Source organism: Kwoniella dendrophila, chromosome 1, assembly GCF_036810415.1.
Source record: "Kwoniella dendrophila CBS 6074 chromosome 1, complete sequence".
In the NCBI taxonomy this organism is placed as follows: domain Eukaryota; kingdom Fungi; phylum Basidiomycota; class Tremellomycetes; order Tremellales; family Cryptococcaceae; genus Kwoniella; species Kwoniella dendrophila.
This window is the reverse complement of record NC_089476.1, coordinates 857,195-876,414: the sequence shown is the minus strand read 5'-3', so window position 1 is coordinate 876,414 and position 19,220 is coordinate 857,195. Positions and strand designations below refer to the sequence as shown.

At 38.7% G+C, this 19,220-nt stretch overlaps 10 protein-coding genes across 10 annotated transcripts; 4 read left to right on the top strand and 6 right to left on the bottom strand.

Moving 5' to 3' along the window:
- Nucleotides 1-75: 75 nt before the first annotated feature.
- On the bottom strand, nucleotides 76-1,371 carry L201_000325 (uncharacterized protein; the record flags this gene model as incomplete). The annotated part of the gene is made up of 3 exons (XM_066216128.1): nucleotides 76-525; nucleotides 613-777; nucleotides 847-1,371. 3 exons carry the CDS (start codon nucleotides 1,369-1,371, stop codon nucleotides 76-78), a joined length of 1,140 nt encoding a protein of 379 aa, XP_066072225.1.
- A 1,370-nt stretch (nucleotides 1,372-2,741) lies between these two features.
- L201_000324 (uncharacterized protein) lies at nucleotides 2,742-3,206 on the top strand (the record flags this gene model as incomplete). The annotated part of the gene is made up of 1 exon (XM_066216127.1): nucleotides 2,742-3,206. One exon carries the CDS (start codon nucleotides 2,742-2,744, stop codon nucleotides 3,204-3,206), a length of 465 nt encoding a protein of 154 aa, XP_066072224.1.
- Nucleotides 3,207-4,026: 820 nt separating this feature from the next.
- L201_000323 (uncharacterized protein) lies at nucleotides 4,027-6,283 on the top strand (the record flags this gene model as incomplete). Its single annotated transcript, XM_066216126.1, has 5 exons — nucleotides 4,027-4,315; nucleotides 4,479-4,694; nucleotides 4,759-4,805; nucleotides 4,871-5,161; nucleotides 5,231-6,283. 5 exons carry the CDS (start codon nucleotides 4,027-4,029, stop codon nucleotides 6,281-6,283), a joined length of 1,896 nt encoding a protein of 631 aa, XP_066072223.1.
- Nucleotides 6,284-6,743: 460 nt separating this feature from the next.
- Nucleotides 6,744-9,414, bottom strand: L201_000322 (ATP-dependent Clp protease, ATP-binding subunit ClpX; the record flags this gene model as incomplete). The annotated part of the gene is made up of 10 exons (XM_066216125.1): nucleotides 6,744-6,926; nucleotides 7,034-7,414; nucleotides 7,492-7,598; nucleotides 7,656-8,044; nucleotides 8,109-8,216; nucleotides 8,277-8,345; nucleotides 8,422-8,671; nucleotides 8,728-9,056; nucleotides 9,145-9,209; nucleotides 9,268-9,414. The coding sequence occupies 10 exons, from the start codon at nucleotides 9,412-9,414 to the stop codon at nucleotides 6,744-6,746; spliced, it is 2,028 nt and encodes a 675-aa protein (XP_066072222.1).
- Nucleotides 9,415-9,836: 422 nt separating this feature from the next.
- On the bottom strand, nucleotides 9,837-10,450 carry L201_000321 (uncharacterized protein; the record flags this gene model as incomplete). The annotated part of the gene is made up of 2 exons (XM_066216124.1): nucleotides 9,837-10,262; nucleotides 10,397-10,450. The coding sequence occupies 2 exons, from the start codon at nucleotides 10,448-10,450 to the stop codon at nucleotides 9,837-9,839; spliced, it is 480 nt and encodes a 159-aa protein (XP_066072221.1).
- A 709-nt stretch (nucleotides 10,451-11,159) lies between these two features.
- Nucleotides 11,160-12,419, bottom strand: L201_000320 (uncharacterized protein; the record flags this gene model as incomplete). The annotated part of the gene is made up of 5 exons (XM_066216123.1): nucleotides 11,160-11,283; nucleotides 11,353-11,450; nucleotides 11,549-11,968; nucleotides 12,048-12,200; nucleotides 12,276-12,419. 5 exons carry the CDS (start codon nucleotides 12,417-12,419, stop codon nucleotides 11,160-11,162), a joined length of 939 nt encoding a protein of 312 aa, XP_066072220.1.
- Nucleotides 12,420-13,120: 701 nt separating this feature from the next.
- L201_000319 (uncharacterized protein) lies at nucleotides 13,121-13,962 on the bottom strand (the record flags this gene model as incomplete). Its single annotated transcript, XM_066216122.1, has 3 exons — nucleotides 13,121-13,165; nucleotides 13,229-13,379; nucleotides 13,439-13,962. The coding sequence occupies 3 exons, from the start codon at nucleotides 13,960-13,962 to the stop codon at nucleotides 13,121-13,123; spliced, it is 720 nt and encodes a 239-aa protein (XP_066072219.1).
- A 935-nt stretch (nucleotides 13,963-14,897) lies between these two features.
- L201_000318 (uncharacterized protein) lies at nucleotides 14,898-17,005 on the top strand (the record flags this gene model as incomplete). Its single annotated transcript, XM_066216121.1, has 5 exons — nucleotides 14,898-14,932; nucleotides 14,997-15,101; nucleotides 15,174-15,342; nucleotides 15,410-16,775; nucleotides 16,830-17,005. The coding sequence occupies 5 exons, from the start codon at nucleotides 14,898-14,900 to the stop codon at nucleotides 17,003-17,005; spliced, it is 1,851 nt and encodes a 616-aa protein (XP_066072218.1).
- A 298-nt stretch (nucleotides 17,006-17,303) lies between these two features.
- Nucleotides 17,304-18,050, bottom strand: L201_000317 (uncharacterized protein; the record flags this gene model as incomplete). The annotated part of the gene is made up of 5 exons (XM_066216120.1): nucleotides 17,304-17,372; nucleotides 17,444-17,510; nucleotides 17,572-17,625; nucleotides 17,703-17,770; nucleotides 17,874-18,050. The coding sequence occupies 5 exons, from the start codon at nucleotides 18,048-18,050 to the stop codon at nucleotides 17,304-17,306; spliced, it is 435 nt and encodes a 144-aa protein (XP_066072217.1).
- Nucleotides 18,051-18,660: 610 nt separating this feature from the next.
- On the top strand, nucleotides 18,661-19,066 carry L201_000316 (uncharacterized protein; the record flags this gene model as incomplete). The annotated part of the gene is made up of 2 exons (XM_066216119.1): nucleotides 18,661-18,808; nucleotides 18,975-19,066. 2 exons carry the CDS (start codon nucleotides 18,661-18,663, stop codon nucleotides 19,064-19,066), a joined length of 240 nt encoding a protein of 79 aa, XP_066072216.1.
- Between the last annotated feature and the right edge of the window lie 154 nt (nucleotides 19,067-19,220).

Sequence of the window (19,220 nt, the reverse complement as noted above, 5' to 3'; positions counted from 1 at the left end):
AGATACTCAAATACCAAGAACAATTACAGGATTATTATAAGTCAACACATTTCGTTTGGTTAATTTCTCATCTCATCAAAATACAAACGGACCCATTTGTTCAGTCACTGCTACACCAATTTGAGAATCTTCTTCACCTAATTGACCACCTGTGAAATTACCTATCCATCTAGCATATGTACCTAATTCACCATTTATCCGAATATTTTTCTTTAATTGAAATTGGAATATACCTTGTTCATTTCCAGTATTAATAGTTATATCGAAACCTTGGATATTGTGAGTATTATTTGCTTTTTTAGGTGGATCAGTGATATTGTTACCCAAAGGTTTTATAACGACTGAATCATCGTTTTCAAAACAAGCTGATAAGATAATTTTATCGTTCTTTGATATCCAACCTCCGGCTTTGGTGGTATTATCATTCAAAAACATCTTAGACCAAACGACACTGTATTCTCCCACTCTACCATGGCCCCAATACCAATGATGTACATACGGAATAAAGCTGACCGGTCCCCAGTTCTACTCAAAAACACCAAGAACGTATTTGCCATATCAGCTACTGAAACTACTTTATCACTAAATGTAGTTCCTTAAGGTACAACTCACTTTATCGTGATAGCCGTTACCTGTAAAAGCAACTTTCTGGTCTCCTACTGCAATATCAACCACGGCTACCGCATCACCAATCACGTTGATCCAATTGAAAAACCAAAAAATAGAAGTGTTTGCATCTTTTTGAGCAGGACCACAACCAACAAATGGTTTAGCAAGCTGTAATGAAAACAATTCAACCTGTCAGTCTGCGATAACAGAAAGTCTTAGCTAGTAGAAGTAACTTACCGAGAAAAGGTTGATGGTACCGCTGATGTTGTATTTTGGTAAATTCAAATTTAATGTATATTCACTTAAATCAGATTTTCCAATCCAACTAAAATCACCATTATTTAATATACCATTTGATGTATCACCTTTTGTTGATATATATAATTTTTCATCTTTATCATATTCTATCGTATCATCATATAATCCTCCTTGAGGTGAGACTATTTGAACGAGTAATTGTAAACCACTTTGATTTTCATATGTATCCAAAGGAGAAACGAATGATGTTATGACGATTGATGATTGTCCATCTGAACTAATCGCATCGAAATACCACCATTCATATGAACTTGAATTATGTCTCGTAATATATGGTCGATCTAAAGCTTGATTCCCAATTTTCGTATCTATTCTAGCAATTCCATCGATACTTGTAGAAGGGAATATATAGTTCTTAGTCGGTTTGAAATAAGGTTTTTGATGTGCTGCTGTACGAGTATTAGTAAGTAGAAGTAAAGCTGAAATGGATAAAAACCTGAACATATTGCTCGGGGATTGTGAGGAAATAGTTATGTCCAAGGAGAATAGGTAATCGTGGAAGAAGAAGCTATGATCAATGAGGAAGAGGATTGAGCAGGAGCTACAACATTTACAGAGTAAACCCTTGTTGTACGCATACTATAGTCAAAACACGTTTTTACCTGCAGTTTCCGGTTGTTTCAATCAAGCGGTTGTTTCCCTCCCCCTGATATGATTTGCACCGTTATTGAAGTTTGCAATTTGTTATTTGATTAAACATAGTGTATACAATGTGAAGAGAAACAGTTGATATGTTTACTGGTACAACGACCTAAGAGGATACATCTTTACGAGGCGATAGTTATCATATAACAGTGGCCAACATTCAGCCTGGTATTCGAGCATTACAGTTACTATCGATCAAAAGCTGAACCCACTTTCATCCTTGATAACCGGCCGGAGAATTGTATGGATAAGTTACTACCTTGAAGATGATCCCCGAAAAGGTTTGATCTTGCTCAGCCCGCCGGAAGCAAGACCGCCCTCTCAGGGTGCGATAAGAGAAATTGCGTTGCTTTTAGGAACTAAATCAAAGACATCAACTAGTCAACGCATTCGCCTGATTGTGGAGCTCTTCAACGGAGATGAGGGAATAGACGGATCCGCAGTCATCAAGGTATGATTTCTCTTCATTTGGTAGGCAAATTGTATACAGGTCATCTGATAATCTTACTGTACAGGTCCTCGAACTAGTGAATTAAACATTTAGATTCCGCTTAGTTACCACATGAGTCTTGTACAGAGGCAACGAGAAAAGGCTGTCATCCCAGTAGTCGTTGGGAAGAAGCCGGATCGGATCCGCTTGATCTTGTTGCTAGACTGAAAATGGTATACGGTATATGAGGTACAAGTGGTGAATGACTGACACTAACGCGAATACCGTCAGCTACAGTATCTATCTCATAAGAACATAAGTAAGTCCCTTCCATTTCGAACTGGTAATTTACCTCAACGCCTCCCGAGATTAGCCATTGAAATGATACGAGATTGATGTACAGCATCACGTTAACGGTTGATGCTATCTGAATCATACCTCACATGACCTTGTGTTTGTTCCAAAGACATGTAAGCCGTAATCATTGTTTACCGCTCGTAGCGGACAGCTATAGGACGGGGACGAATGGGCTTACTAGTCCATGTGGAGTAAATAGATTCGATGCCAAGACATGGCTCTGAGGTATATATAAACCGCTCGAAAAATACATATGACATGGACTATTTGAACTATCATAAACTTTGAATATTAGTCATACATCTAAGTTAATCAGCAACTGAACCGCTTCACCTCGACCTTTTCAAATATTTAATCCAACTCTCTAAGCCTCTGAATCACAATGACAACACAATGGGCATGTCCTCAACTGCCTTCTGAAGGAACAGACAGTAGATGTTGTTTTCGTAATGCAACATGTGCAGAATACGTTTGTGGATATTTTGGTTCAAACATTACATATGAGACATCAAGTGGAATTGGTTTTAGTAACTGTTTAGTATCAAATGGTACATTAGCTACTGAATTATATAAAAATCCACCTGCAAATGGTACATGTTCATTTCAAACATCAGGTAATGGATGTTTAATTAGAACTTTTGGTGAAAATGGTACAAATATTACTCCACCCGCTTCTTCTTCTGGTAGTATGGCATCTCAAACTTCAAGTAGTGTTTCCGCTTCAGCTTCAGCTTCAAGTGGATCAGGAAGTACTTCAAATGCACTACCACAATTGATGGGTGTAAATCAATCTATCTTATTAGGTATCGTTGGTTTCACTTGGTTAATCAAGAGATTCTGTCATTAACTACGGTATTGAGAGTTAGTATTACTACTATCCCAACTTCTACCTTATAGTTTTGCTTATAACTATCACTATTTTCAGTATACTATCCCCTTGTCTGATTAAATGTGCTATGTAAAAAAGAAATAATTCTGTAAATAAATATGTATGATAGATTCAAAGAATAAACTAGATATATACATGTAGCCAGATTGAAGAAAAATCCAAATATGTATTGCGTATAAGTCAAAGATTTCGCAATTGCCCATATATACTACTTCAGCTTGACATTCCTCTATGAATTAACTTAAACGGCGCCCGGAAAGGGAATGTCGGCTATATCCTTGACCTTAGAAGGCAAAAGCAGGTAACCAGATTTGACGATAAATTACGATTCTGCTGTGTAACTATGCATGTATAGTGTATTCGACCTTTCGGCTACCTGGTATGTGACATGCAGAACACCTTCTCATGTAGATCAATGCTGTGTGATGTTGACTTGCATAAAAGTACATCTAATCTCTATCTAAAATAATAATGATAACGCACAGCTTTGCCGACTACGCTGACCGAGATCCTCACTGTACACACTGCCTAACCGTCGCGGAGATTAGTAATATTTAGAGGATATCATCATTAAATTGTTTTGATGAGGTATGACGACTGCACTTTGTTTAGGTGAATATTTCTCATCATTCAACATCTCACATCATCTAGATTTCACTTTGTAACATATATATATATATATACATATCGTTTCTGAACGTATCTTTGTCTGAAGTATCTGCTTCATTCAACTTGATACAATAGTCTAAGCATATTTTAATCGGAATACTCACAAAAGATGTCATTTGAACCTCCACCAAGACGTACACCTAAACCATCAACACCTTCAACACCTTCAGCAGGAGAAGATGGAAATCAAACACCAGGATGGAAAGAAAAAATGAAAGCAAAAGGTTCAGTATGGGGTAAAATTGCAGTTGAAAAAGGTGTAAAACTCTCAGATAATATAGGTGGTAAAGTGAATAATATTGCTGAACAAAGATTTGGTACAGAAGCTTTTTGGCCTGTAACAGGTGATTTTCCAAAAGAAATGGAAAAATGTGCTAGAATTTTAAGAGCTTTTACGGGTGAGTTTTACAGAATCTAGTACTCAACAATGGATGGTATAGCATCCTGTCTTGCTTTGCCCTCCAAAAAACCTATCATTAAATTTTATCCTCTTTCAGCGTTTAAGACGTTTGCTGAGAATAATTACATTGCTGAAACATCATGAATATTTCACTCCAATAGTTGATGGTATAGTAACAGAAGAAAAAGAGAAAGCAGATCCAAATCAACCTGATGAACCTAAAAAGAAGAAGAAGATCAAAGTTATACGTAAAATCCCTCCTTCAGTTATAGCTTCAGCAAAAGGTTTAGCAATTTTTACATCAATGAGAACTGGTTTCGCACCTTTTGGAGGTGCTGGTGGAAATGGTTTAGTAGTTGCTAAATTACCAGGTGGAAGTGAGTGTCCTAAACGTTATATGAAGCATATGATATACTTAGCTGATATGACCCTCATTATCAGCTTGGTCGGCTCCTGCAAGTATAACGCCTAATAACTTATCTGCGGGCGTAAGTTAGCTGGTGTTTTCTATGTACCCCATAAAGCTTGATTACTGATTATGTCCACGTCGCAGTTCCTTATTGGAGTAGATGTATATGATTGTGTGCTTGTGATCAGAACACAAGAAGCATTAGATTCATTCAGAACTCATAAAGTTACTATAGGAGCTGAATTAGCTGTAGCTGCTGGACCTTATGGTGCAGGTGCAGCTGTAGAAGCTGGTAGAGAACGCGCTCCATTATTTAGTTATGTCAAAAGTAAAGGTGTTTATGCTGGTGTAGAAGTTGTTGGTCAAGTTTTCGTTGAAAGATTTGATGAAAATGGTGCTATGTATCATTGGCCTGGCGTGAAAGCTGGAGATATTGTGAGTATAGTTGGAATTTGATCCACAAATATCGTTCTTTAGTTTATAACTAATCTGTTCATCTGATAGCTTTCTGGTAAAGTCAAAGTTCCACGTGAAGCAGAATCCTTAATGGCAGCTTTGAAAGATGCTGAAAGTGGTAGAGCACAGACATTAAAAGGAGATTCACTAGATATGATAGTTGCCGTTAAAGCTCAACAAGAAGAAACTGAACATTTAGATTTACATGAAGGTGAAACATTGAAATTACCACCTACACCAGATCAGACTGATGGTCATGAACATGAAAGTGATCCTGAAACTGAAAAAATTCATTATCCTTCACAATTAGGTAGTCACAATCCATCACCAACTTCATCTTCATTCAATTTAAACAATATTTCAAAATCAGATTATCCTACTCAAACTCCATTACCACCTCCTCAACATCCTTCTATACTTCAACCTAAACCAATTCATGGACAAAGTGGTAAATGTGCTAGATTATTACCTCCAGCTTTACCTTCACGTAATCCAAGAAGACCAAATCTTAATCAACAGAATTCTTCACAATCAAATTATTCTGATGCTTTGGAAACACCAAGCCATTTAGATAACTCAATTAGGTATGACGCCCCTGCAGGTCCACCACCTCCTCATTTATTACCTTCCGCTGGAATTGATCAGGATCATCGTGCTCCATCTGACCCACCACATCCTCCTACCAGTAATACAATCGTACTTGATCATGGTAACGATGTTCCACCACCTGCGGAGGAATTACCTGCCTATGCAGAAAATTATGCAAGTGCTATATCCTCACCTTCTGTCGCTACAACAACTTACCCACAAGAGAAAAACTCAATTCAGAATGAAAGTTTAGTACCTCTAGATGCATTAGGTGCAGATGGTCAACCAATGTCCGAAAGTGAAAGGAAAGAGTGGGAAGAATTCTTAAAATCCGATAGTGGTATCACAGCAGATATAGGTCCATCGTCATCTACAATCCAACCTTCTAATGCAAATCACGAAGTGAATGTGGATGGATTATCAGGTAAATTAGAAGATTCGCATTTATATCAAAATGAAGGTAAAGGTAAAGAAAGAGAAGAAGAACCTTTGAAGAATCCATTTGATAAATAGGTAGAACTCGATGTGATACGCATTGAGGATTTGAAGGTAAACAAAATAGAGAGAAAAGTGGAAAGTGATCAGAAAAAATTGAAGACTTTCATGCTGTTTGATCTTAAGGTTTTTTTTTTCTCTTCGGTAGATATGGAATGGTTAAGCATCTTACCCTTCGGATGTGTATAGAATAGACAAAAAAAATCGTTCAATTTGTAAAATCTGTAAATATAATGGACATGCTATGATATGCAATAAAAATGAGAAGCTAAATTTCCTTTTATCTGCAAAATCAAGATTTTTCCCACCGTAAGCTAATCATAATCAAGAAATACATGTTATACAACAACCAAAACCATCAAGGAGATGTCAAATCTGATAAATATACAAAATATGAGAAACACAAAATTTGATAAGCTGAATTTTATCGTGTTGTTTCTTGTTCTTTGGTTGGATTGTAAATCATTCATCCAGCATTTCAACCTGTAGCACTCAATCTTTCATGTTCTTCTTCAGCATCTTCAATCTCTTGATTGATTATATTTACACCATCTTCATCTTCTATAGCTTGTAAGAAACCAATTCTTTGACCTCTGGAAAAGTATAATGCAGGTTCATTGTGTTTGATTACTGATTCTGTGATAAGACAATATCGAACCGACTAGGAGAAACAAGAAACGGAGATGATCAGTGTCAGTACTCATCGTTCTATAATCCAATAACAAGTGTTCGTAGATTCAGATGATGATGATGTGAAAAATTGCTTACAGAACCAGGAACTTCAAACATAGAATCAGCTAAAACCTCCTCCATGATAGATCTTAAACCTCTTGCACCACCACCTCTATTTAACCCTTCTTTTGCTAATTCTCTTATAGCTTTCTCCGTAAATCTTAACTGAGATCCATATTTCTCAAATAATGATTGATACTGTTTGATTAAGGCATTTCGAGGTTCAACCAAAATCCTAATCATATCCTCTAAAGTTAATGGTGATAAGATTGAAATTACAGGTAATCTACCTAAAAATTCAGGTATTAATCCATATGTAGTTAAATCAGGTGTAGATAATCCAGTCAAAGGTAATGTCGCTGTGGATGATGTAGGTTCACTTGACTTTTTGGGTAATGGTGCTCCGAATCCTATAGACTGAGAATATATAGCTTAATGTCAGCTATAATTGTTTTATGAGACTCGAAATAATCGTTGAGCAAACTGCCACTCACCCCTTTACCCAAACGTCTATTCACAATCTGATCTAAACCGACGAACGCTCCAGAAAGGACAAACAGGATGTTGGAAGTGTCCACCACATATGTTTCACCTTTTCCTCCTAAGCATAGCAATGTATTAGCGAGTTTTTCATTCAAGAGGAAAGCAAACGACTTACCAGGAGCTCCTCCTCCGCTGCTGAAACCAGGTAAACCTTCTCTGACAGATTTCTTTCCACCTAAACTTCTGTTCATTGGATTATTGGGATCCCATCCTGGAGGATCACCATAAGCAGCTTTAGATTCTGCTTTTGGACCAAGCGTTGTTCCCGGTGAGGTTGGACCTGCTCCTCCCAATGGATTTGAAGGATTAGTGGGATTCGAAGGTGGCGAAGATGATATAGCTGGGCCTTTAGCTTGTAATGTCAATGTTGTACCTTCTAATAATCTTAATAAGGCTTGTTGGACACCTTCACCACCTACATCCCTCCCTCCTCCCCATGATCCGAATTCACCTCCTCCCCGTCGAGATAATTTGTCTATTTCGTCAATGTGTATGATGCCGACTCTGCGGAATGGGAGACTGGTGTAAGTAGAAGATATCTCTTGTATGGACTAACTATTATACTCACTCCGCACGATTTACATCAAATTCTGCATTCTGCAGTAATCTTAATACACAATTTTCTACATCCTCACCCACATACCCCGCTTGAGTATAAGTAGTAGCGTCACATGATCTAAGCAGTAGTATTAGCATGATTGGCTAGTTTCGTGATATTAATCCACGGAGCACTTACGCGAAAGGAACATCCAGTATCTGCGCTAATGTTTTAGCCATCAATGTTTTACCTGTACCCGTAGGTCCACTTGAATAGGAGTTATCAGCTTTTACTTTGGCAAGTTTTCCAGCTTTTTCGAGCGCCGAAAAACCGAGACACTTACACCATTAGAACATTACTCTTCTCAATGATTACTTCTTCTTTCGAATCCAATGATCCAGGTAATTCATCCTCAATCAATGGTAATCTAGGTTCTTGTTCTGATTCGACAGTAATTCCTTTTCTCCCGGCACTATTACCTTCGTTTGAATTATCTGTTGTTTCTTGAGTCGATGACCTGCGTTTCTTCATACTCTGTCCTAGTAGAGAAGGTAGAGGAGGAGGAGGTCTAGCACTGAAATAACCGTCCCTCGCTGTTACTTTTCATCAGCTACTTTTCCCGCTTACCGGTGTCCAGAGATTAGCTTACCCCATTGTCCCTCTCTAGATCGTAAAGTCAACAAATCATGCGTCAAAGTAGGATCAGTTCCATCTGCCCCAGTAACTTTCGTCGCGTCTCTCTTGAACCCATCTTCTAATTGTGTACCTCCTCTACTGGGATCCCAAGTTGCAGGATCAAAATCTTCCCTTCTCGGGCGTTCCCATGTTGACAAGCGCGATGATCCAGAAGAAGGCGTGATAGGTGGATCAAGGATTATCGGTGGTGCTTGACGTTTCTCGGGAGTAGGAGGTGGAGGAGGCGGAGGTGGGTCACGAGGAGGTAGTCTAGGGGATATTCGATGATAATGGTTGAATACGCTGGAAGGAGAAGGTTGACCGATAAATGATGAGCAAATAGCAGGGGGCGGATGGCGGCGGAGGGGGGAAGGGGTGGGGGACGACTTACGCTACAGACAGGGTTCGTTTCGCTTTTTCCTGACCAACTACATACTTTGAGAGATGATTATATAGCTAGGTTGTTTATCAGCTCAGCAGTACATCTGAAGACAACATGTAAAGTGCAACTTACGTCTCGGGGTGAACGAACACTCCATCCGGTAAAAGGAGCGGCATCCTCTGTATTCCTCGCCGCACTGGTTGTAGTTCTAGTTATATATCTTGCAGACCCCGATGGTCCAGCTCTACTTATCCTCAGTATCTGTGTCTGCACGTACATCTTAAGGGGGCTCACAGAACGCAAGGAAAAGGGAAGAAAAACTGTTGATGATGAGTCAATTTGATAATATCATGTGGAGGTCACGTAACCATTCCACCACACCTTGTCGGCCGGTTTATCCGGTTATTTAAGCGGTGATTGATTGATGGTGACAAAGGGGTTATTGATAGCATGGGAGACAGACGGGGCGATTATGATATACATACACTGTTTTGAATCGTCAATAACAGCGGAATATATGACACTTTTACTTTATATGGTTGCATGAGGTATTAGATTATTACAACGGTGTAGCAGAATTCATGATATTATTGATCCTATAAGGAAACGGTGGACAAAGATCTTTCCCAGATTTCTAGCATTTTTATTGTTTTGATTGAGCATTGCCAATTCTACTCATATTTCATAAAAGCATCTTCTATCTATAATCCATGATATCTATTCGGTAATTGATCATCATTATTATTCTTCACTTGTTCAATTTGTTGTTTATTGTACTGTTTACCTAACCTTTGTGGACCTCCTCTTTGTTTTCCTTGTTTACTTTTTTCTTTCGTCTTTGTTTTATTTGATTTTGAATTTAACGAAGAAGAAGATGTAGGATTTGAAAATCCATAAAAAGTACCTTCACCACAAATTGATGGAGTATAAGATACAGGCATTTTACCACATTTACATTCATAAGTCGGTTTAGCCCACTGTGGTGCTACAGCGACATAATCTAAATTGGAATTTGAACATTCATCAAAACATTCTGATATAGTTGATACAATTGATGTTTTACTTGAAGGTAATTCTATTGTCTTGGTACATAAATGAAATTGATATATCGTATGTAATTTCGTTACCTATGAAATAGGAGTCATTGGAAAATAAATGAAAAAGTTCGATTACAAAGTTAGTGATTGAAACCAGCATATATCTCAGATATGTTTGATTGATTGTTTATTCGTTTTTCATATTCCCATATAACACGACTCACAGTACGATCATAAGGTAAACATACACCATATTCATCTTGAGCTACATTATACATGAATGTTTTAGGTGGTGAATTACCACATTCACAATCTTTTTCAAAAACCGACTAAAAAGCATATTCATAACCTTCATTTTTCCATGTAGTCTAATAATATAAATTGTTAGTGTCAACAGGATCCTCTTTTATCAACGTTCGGAGATTGTATGAATCACATCTAGATGAGAAGAAATGGCAAAAGTTTCTAACTTACATCACAATCACCTTGAACTTCTACTGGATTCGTATCACTAGGCATATTATCTACACATCCTATAAATGTTTGCGCGCTAATTAAGCTTATCACCGATATGAAACATAATACTGTAAACATCCTGGAACTAATCTACGATTTCATGAGATGATTTGAATAGGCCTTTGAAACTAGATGTATATCATTCACGAAACATATATGTAGTCAACAGACATTCCTCAAATATTTTTAATCTTGTTTTCTTATATATTTTCTCATATTTTCGTAAATTCACCTTTATTAAGGTTAGCTGCTGTTCCATTCAGGGATTCCGGAAAGAAGAGCCAAGGATCGCGTAACTATCTACAGCACAAATTGGACTCTTGTGATTTCTACTTGAATTGAAGGTGAAAAAGGTAAAATGCATGGTATCAATCATGAATATGTTGTGTAATATTGTCCATTGTTTATATGAATATAATTCAACTCGAAAATCCAGTCACTCAACGACCTTAGCCTCCCCAAACGGAAAATCTATTCTATCAATTTTCTACATACATTATCAACCCAAACCCAACCTCTTTTACAGGCGTAAACATCACATTTACCTTGATAACAGGTTGATGCACCAAGTGCTACGCCTGGTAAAGATGTACAGCTAAGAAGGTGAACTCATCCAAATTAGGAATGCGTTGTCCCTATCGGTGAAAAGACAGAGTATACTCACTCGATACCGGTTGAGACATTGTGGTTGTTATTGTCTTCACCGAATTTACCATTTACACAACCACCACAAGACTCTAATTCAAATTGTGTATCTATGCACTGTGCAGAATAAGGGACAAGTAAGTGAATATCCATGCGTAGTTGTGATTATTGTTTTCTCGGTCAAAAATCATTGTTAAGGCAAATCTTCAACTCACTTCGTAAGAATCATTGATACCAGGAATAGAACAGGCAGTTAAACCTTTTGGACAATTGACATTTCTTTTTTTGTTTAACTTTCTTCTTAATTTTTCTATTCTATTCCTTCTTGCTATACCTTCACTTGGATTTGGACCATTTCCACCAACATAATTATAAACATATGCTGTATTTTGATCACATACTTGTGGTTGATATACAAATTCACCTGGATCATTTCCACAAAAACAATTAAAATTTGATTGACCACCCCCACCTTCACCTGAATTTGGGGTGGCTACGGCATATGTATATTGTTCACAATTTGAAAAACAATCAACCATACTTTCAGTCTGTATAGTTGGTGTCGCATCAAAATAGACTACACCTCCTGCTTCAGCACAATTCAAGAAATCGAAATATGATGATGTCGCATATCCCTAAAAAGTCGACGATAATTAATGATTGGTGAGTTCAATTTTTTCCTTCTAACATAGATAAAATGCTATAATCACTTACCTCATATCCACCTGCAGTACATGTATTGCCTATGGCACCTTGTGATTGATAATATTCGGGGAAAATTGCAATAGGTCCACAAATACAATTATTTCCATCATCTCGAGTTCTATCAATATAAGCGTAATCATCTCCATTGGCATAACATGCCTCCTAGGAAAAAAGTGAGATGATTGAGGATAGTGTAAATTTCCATTATCGATTTATGATGAGTAGCTGAAAACTCACAACGCAATTATCTATAATTCCATCATATGCTATCAAGTTATCGCCTTCTGGGTAGAACTGTGCACAGCCAAGAAAAGGTTGAGCTCCTAAAGCGAAACTAGCAGATAACAACAGGTAAAGAGCATTGGCTATTGTGGTCTTCATCATGAATTGGGATGGTTTGGGTCTCCGAGTTGATTTTAAGAGAAGGATAAATCCCTATGGTAACCTAGATTAGGGTAGTAGAGGATACTTCAAAAGAGTGTGATGATAATTTCAGACAGAACAAAAAAGTTGATCGCACTGCGATAGGAGTAGAGAAGGTGTGTTGAAACGCTTTGTATAAGTTGACTTGCGATATGCATGTATATATATATGCCCTACACGTTACTTCACGCATACATGAATTGTGAGCTATAGAAGCTTATGACTTGACAAAGCCAATATTGTAGGTGTCCGAGTAATTCATAAGCCATTATTATGATTGTGCGCTGATTGAAGGTGAAATGAATGCATGAACACGTTGAAAGTCCCATTTATTGCAGTGACACAGCACTAGCTGACCATCCGTTAGCTATATATCAAGCTTCTTAAAGGTCTAATGTCCGAGTTGAGCACGATGGCAATACTCTAGGATATTCAAATCACTTCAGAATTTACTTTTTGAGTTTGCCGTGTTTTCTCGTGGCACGTCAAAAGAAATTAGGGCTGGTTATTCACATGATTCACCTTACCTTACGTATTTATACTTTAAACTCGAAGGTAGATTCAAAATAGCATCATCAATGTCTTGCCACATCTTGATCTATACAATGCATGTGAGCGTACCCCTGCCATTTAAGATACAATATCACTGAGTGCAGCTTCTAGTTTAGTCGAAAATCTCGTGTATTGCTATGTTCCGACCATACCTGGGAGTTTACTTTCGTAAATATGTCTATGTCTTAAATCATTGGATAGCGAGCTCAGCTTACCTGGGCAGCAGAAATGATGATCCAAGGTATTTTACCCAGACCTGCTGTCGTAATGATCAATTTATCTTTGGCTAATACGTTAAACTCCAATCTTGCAAGTTTCTGACGGGTCTGCAGATCGATCAAAATAGCCAATCCAGTGGATGTTGCCCTATTATCACCAATGATCAGCCCTGTGAATGAAGCGATAAATCGAACACAAATACTCACCATTGATATAATATACCATCCGCATGTATTCTCTGAGCCTTAACACTATGATCACCTTCTTCTAACCATATCTTCTTATTACTATCATTTATGATCTTGATCTCAGTACCTCGTAGTGAAGTTCTTGATCTAGCTAAAGATATCCCTTTATCATCTTTACAAGTTAAAGTAATCCCTTTTTCCGTTATACTGGTACAAGCAATCGAGTATGCTGTTGAAGTGGAAAACTCTCTTTCTTTGATAATAGGTTCAACGCCTTGTTCAAAGCGAATTTCAGAGTGAGTGCCATAATCAAAAAGATGAATTCCAAATAGTAGGTTGGAGGAAGATTTCACAGCAGTTGAAGGTGTTGAAGATGATAAAGATCCGAACGGAAATAGGGAAGTTTTGGATGGCGATGATGGGAGAATAGTTTTACTGAATAAGCGTCGAAAGGGGGATTTTGTTGGAGATGGTTGTACTTGTTCTGTATTCGATAGGACCGGTGTTGGACAGATTGAATCGTCTAGGCTCTGCTCTTTCATTTTTAATCAGTTGAGAAAGGTTTTCCTGGTCTCTATGAGCTGTCAATGATGGGATGGAAGACCTAAAGATACGGAGTTGGTTTCGATATTGCTGAGATGTATCGCAAAGTATCACTTATCTCATCAAAGGTAAGAAGCATTATTGGAGCTTTCTAGTCTAGTCTGAAGGAGTCTCTGTGAGATGTATACGTACTCATCAAACTGTGGTTTTATCAGTCTAAACACTAGAGGATGCATCCCTTGAAACACACACAATTGTTTGTGATTCTCATCGTGCTATATTTGATCACTTGACGAATATTGTGGAAATAGTTCACTTGACATACATCCCTTTTCCGATTTAGACCAAGTCAGATAGATCCCTTTAATTGTCCTAATTACACAACTACATTTAACTCAAACAGCTTTATGGCTCGAGCGCCTGGCAGCTTTAGAATACTTTGCGGATTAAAAATTGTAGGACTACTACTGTACCTTCTTTTCGTTGTTTTCGCGACCAGAAGGAATGAATATCTATCGTATTGCATATTTACTGTTGCAGGGTATACCTGTTCTCTGCAAGTATAGCTGTTCTAATGTTCCAATTTGATCATAGGAAATGAGAAGACAACGTATCGCTCTCTAAGCTGTGCATGTAGCTTTAATTGATTGAACCACAAGCGGAGATAGAACAAAAGTCCATCCCGGTTGCCGAAATTTGATTCCGTTATCAACCCTCTCGGATGTTTGGCTGTTGGATTGTTCAAAAGTTGTACACATTATACATGGACATTGAATGTTGGGAATATGGTTCCAAGCATGTAATACAATTGACATTCACAACAACTGTTCTTGTCCAGAGAGACCACTTCAATCTATTCAGCTCCACTAGTTTCTGTCAACTTCCAACTTGGTAACAGCTGAGGGAGAGCTGTCCGTTCCGATCAACATTCAACATGTCGCAAACGGTTTGTAGGGATTTCATGAATGGGTAAGTTAGGTCAGACATACTCAAATATTAGCGATCGTTACGCTAACGAGTTTCCATATCATAGATTTTGCCGTTTTGGAAGTTCGTGTAGATTTTATCATCCACCGAGAGGTCAACAAAACGTTCAATCAAGAGGTGTGTCTCAAAGTGCATCAAAATATCAATTCAAGTAAATCAGCCGTCTTTATACTGCTCGTATAGGTCAATAAGCTGATTATATGGAACTTTCGATCACTGATAGCGAAGATACAATACGGCAGGATCTAACGATAGAGAAACCTATATATTTTATATCAAATTATGGTGCCGCGAAGCATGAGCCTAATTTATTCTTTGGTTATGATATCTCACCAGAGGAATTAAGATGGAAGAGTGTGGTTGCTTTGAAAGAAGGAAAAGGGCAAGATTATGTAAGTAAAAATGTGGAACTACGCTCCTTGTCATCGATTTGGTGTTGAAACACCTTGTACATTACAGGTCAACGAGGAAAACACACTCATGAACCAAGCCAATTCAACAATAACCCAAGCAGTAGCCAATCTCTCAGCCACTGCTAAAGTAGCAGAACAACTACATAACGTTAGATTCTCAGGAAACTCTGTACCTGGTGATGCTCGACCTAAAGAGTTCTCTGAAGCTTCAGCATTAGGCAATAATCCTCCTAAACCAATCACGACAACAACAACAGGTTTCGGGAATAGTGGCGGAAGTGGTGCTTTTGGTGGTGGGGGAGCTAAACCAAGTGCTTTTGGTGGGCAAAACAATACTAGTGGTGCATTTGGTCAAAGTGCCTTTGGTCAGACTAGCAAACCTTCAGCGTTCGGCTCAAGTGGGTTTGGAACGGGTAACTCTAGTAATTCAACATTTGGTTCTTCATCCACTCAACCTACTTCATCAGGATTTGGTTCAACTTCGACGCCGAGTGGAGGTAGCGCGTTTGGTTCATCTGGATTTGGAGCTAAACCTGTTGGTTCTGCTTTTGGCACTTCGGCATTCGGATCTTCTCCTTCTTCAGGTGGCGCATTCGGCTCATCATCTACTACTACAACACCTTCAAGCGGTTCAGCATTTGGTCAATCCGGCTTTGGCGCTAAACCTGGAGGATCAGCATTCGGTAGCTCGTCCGGAACATCCGCTTTCGGCAGTAGTTCCACTCCATCTGCATTTGGTGGTAGTAGTACCTCTGCACCTTCAAGTGGATTTGGGACATCTGGATTTGGAGCTAAACCAGCTGGAACTACATCAGCTTTCGGAGCACCTTCCGCCCCATCTGCATTCGGTTCAAGCCCTACACCTACTGCGCCGTCTGCTTTCGGCTCATCAGGATTCGGTAGTACTCCTTCAACCACAACCGCAGCCCCAGCCTCGACGGGTTCGGCTTTCGGTCAATCCGGTTTCGGGTCATCTGCATTTGGTCAGTCATCCAAACCAAATGCATTTGGCGCTCCAACACAACCACAGTCATCCACTGGATCAGCATTTGGAAGTAGTGCTTTCGGTAAACCTGCAGCTCCCGCTTCTGGATCTGCATTTGGTGCATTTGCGAATAGTTCTACATCGTCTCCTGTTCAAACTTCATCTACCAATCCCTTTGCTAGTACTTCCACTCCCCCATCCAATCCCTTTGCTCAACCTACTCAAGCGTCTTCGACTCCTTCAGCACCTACAGCACCGTCAAACCCATTTGGAGCGAAACCTTCCGCACCTACCTCAGCATTTGGCAGTACGAGTGCATTTGGTCAAACATCTTCCCCATCAGCTCCATCGGCCTTTGGGACGTCAACATCAACTTCGGCATTTGGAAATACCTCAGCTTTTGGTTCTACACCTACTCAGCCATCTGGTGGATTTGGAACTACCAGTGGAGGAGGTTTTGGTGGTGATGTAAAACCACAAGGAGATGTTCCACCAGGATGGTCGTACGACGATCCGTGGAGTTATCTATTACCAACTGAAGGTGGTAACACCAAAGGAGAGAGATTGGAGGATGAATTTGTCAATGCCTTTAAAGGCTCAAGGTTTAGTTTAGGTGGAATACCATTACTACCGCCCCCAGTAGAATTGAGGGCGTAGAGACAGTGAAAGGAATTGAAATATAGGATCGCAACGGTCGAATTTCAGACCAAGAGGAAGTTTTTTATTCTTAAAGGGCATATTTGGAAGATCATAAAGCTTAGCATAATGATTGATCGAAGACATGTTCACTATAACTAAAACAGCAAAAATCAAATCTAGACTGTATCAATACGAAAATGTTGTATCTAATTTATTGAGTAAGAAAAGTCATCAAGACATTATTTATACTACTTCAGCCTATGCATCTATTGGCATATGCGGTAATGTTCACAGAACCTTGGATACATGTTGTCGTCTACTGGAGTGAGCACATGGATTCAGACGCTGTGGGACCTGAAGGTTTGATTGTTTCTTCTGGTAAAAGCTATGTTGAGAAATATTAACATTGGCAAAAATATAACCGACTTCAATGTGTCTAAAGATTACCATACTTACATTCACCATTCTAGCATGCATAGGAACCATGACTCCTCCAGGAAAAGAAGTACCTTCTGGTATATACCTGTGTAAAACGGTTGTACAAAATCAGCTTGATCGACTAAAATGAATTTTTTCATACCTACCCGCCGTATTGCAAGACTGTCATTTCAGGTAATTGAGCCCCTAGCGGTAACATACTGCCAAAAAGGCTATAATTAACTCATTTACAGTAAGATATATCTGACATTGTTATCTAATAGATTGATCAACTTACGTTCCAGCGGGAGCATAAAAGCCTTCTTTACCTTTAAAAGTTATATTTTGTAAACAGGCATTACCGTCCTTTTCACAACAATCAAAAATCATTAGTAGTAATCAAGCCTCCAATAAACTGTGATGATGTTTTCCCTCTTATTATGAATGATACGATGTAAGGTGAACTTACAAATTCGACATTTGTCCAAGAAGGTTGCCATCGACCTTGTTTGAAATGATCGGTTTGCAAATCACCTGAACCAACTAATTCTTCAACTGTTGATGGATCGGCTTTGGCCAGATAAGCCTTTCTCTTTGCTCTAATTTCTTCTTCTGCCTTTTTCTTGTCTGATGAAGAGGATGTCATCTTGATGGCTGGGTATTGTCGTTACGTTCGTGTTTGAGGGGAAAACCACAACTTGCTGCGCAATAAAACTATTGGAGAGTCATAAATTGGAGGTATTTTCTTTCAGATACATGGGAATCAGATACGACATCGTACCTACTCGAACAATATTATATATACACAACAACAACCAGAATCTTCCTTTATTTACAGACCGGCCGATATGACATAGGACACCTTAAACCATAGACATACTGTACATAAATCACTCTATTCGACCACTTTAGTAGTGCTTTGAAGTGAGATATGAGTCGGATACAATGGAAAGTACTCGGAAAGGATGTCTATCTTTCAATAAACAGAAATGTGAAAGGTAGTCCAGCTATGTAAGCAATAGTCAGCTTCGGCCGATGGAAGCTTGATAAAGGACAGTTAATAAAAACTAGGTAGGCAGTCATGAAAGGATAGACTCAATCTGAGGAGTACGATACATCACAGTACGATAAGGAGTATCGAATAGTACAGTTTTTTAGCGGTACATCTTGATGTTGATGGAAATCAACCTGTAATGGTATCGATTTCCAACAGTTATACGTAATTGTATCCCTAAGACCTAACCCAAGCTAATACAATGTCTTCTCATCGTGAGAAATGGTCAATCCGAGTCACGAAAGAAGAATTAGAATTTTTATTGATATTCAAGAAACTTGTACCTCATATCTTTAGCAGTCCATATGATTACGAACTGGCTGTAGCACCTGCCTTAGGGTATGGAAGAGGTAAATTGTGATCTCAATCTAAGGTAAGTTTTCATATCGTATGATTATAAACCCATTCAGGCAAAATGCCCAAGTCCACATCTACTGACTTGCAGTTTACGTTCATATGTCTCGATTTGAAAGGTTACTCCACTTGACCATGACACTTACCAATACACTGATATAGTTGGTACAACACATACCGGAATAGTTGAGCAGTCACATCAACATGATGTTCTCTTCGAAGATCCATTATCCCCACAATCAATTATAGAGTAGAACGTGAATATGGAGTTGCAAGCTACGGTCTGCAAGGACGGTGGTCTAGGATATTTCAAGTATCAGTTTCCGGCCTCTTTTATCCTCTGATTCCCGTGCGATAGTCCGATTTTTTTCCCAAACATCTCTCCTCAATGTAAACTTGTATTCATGA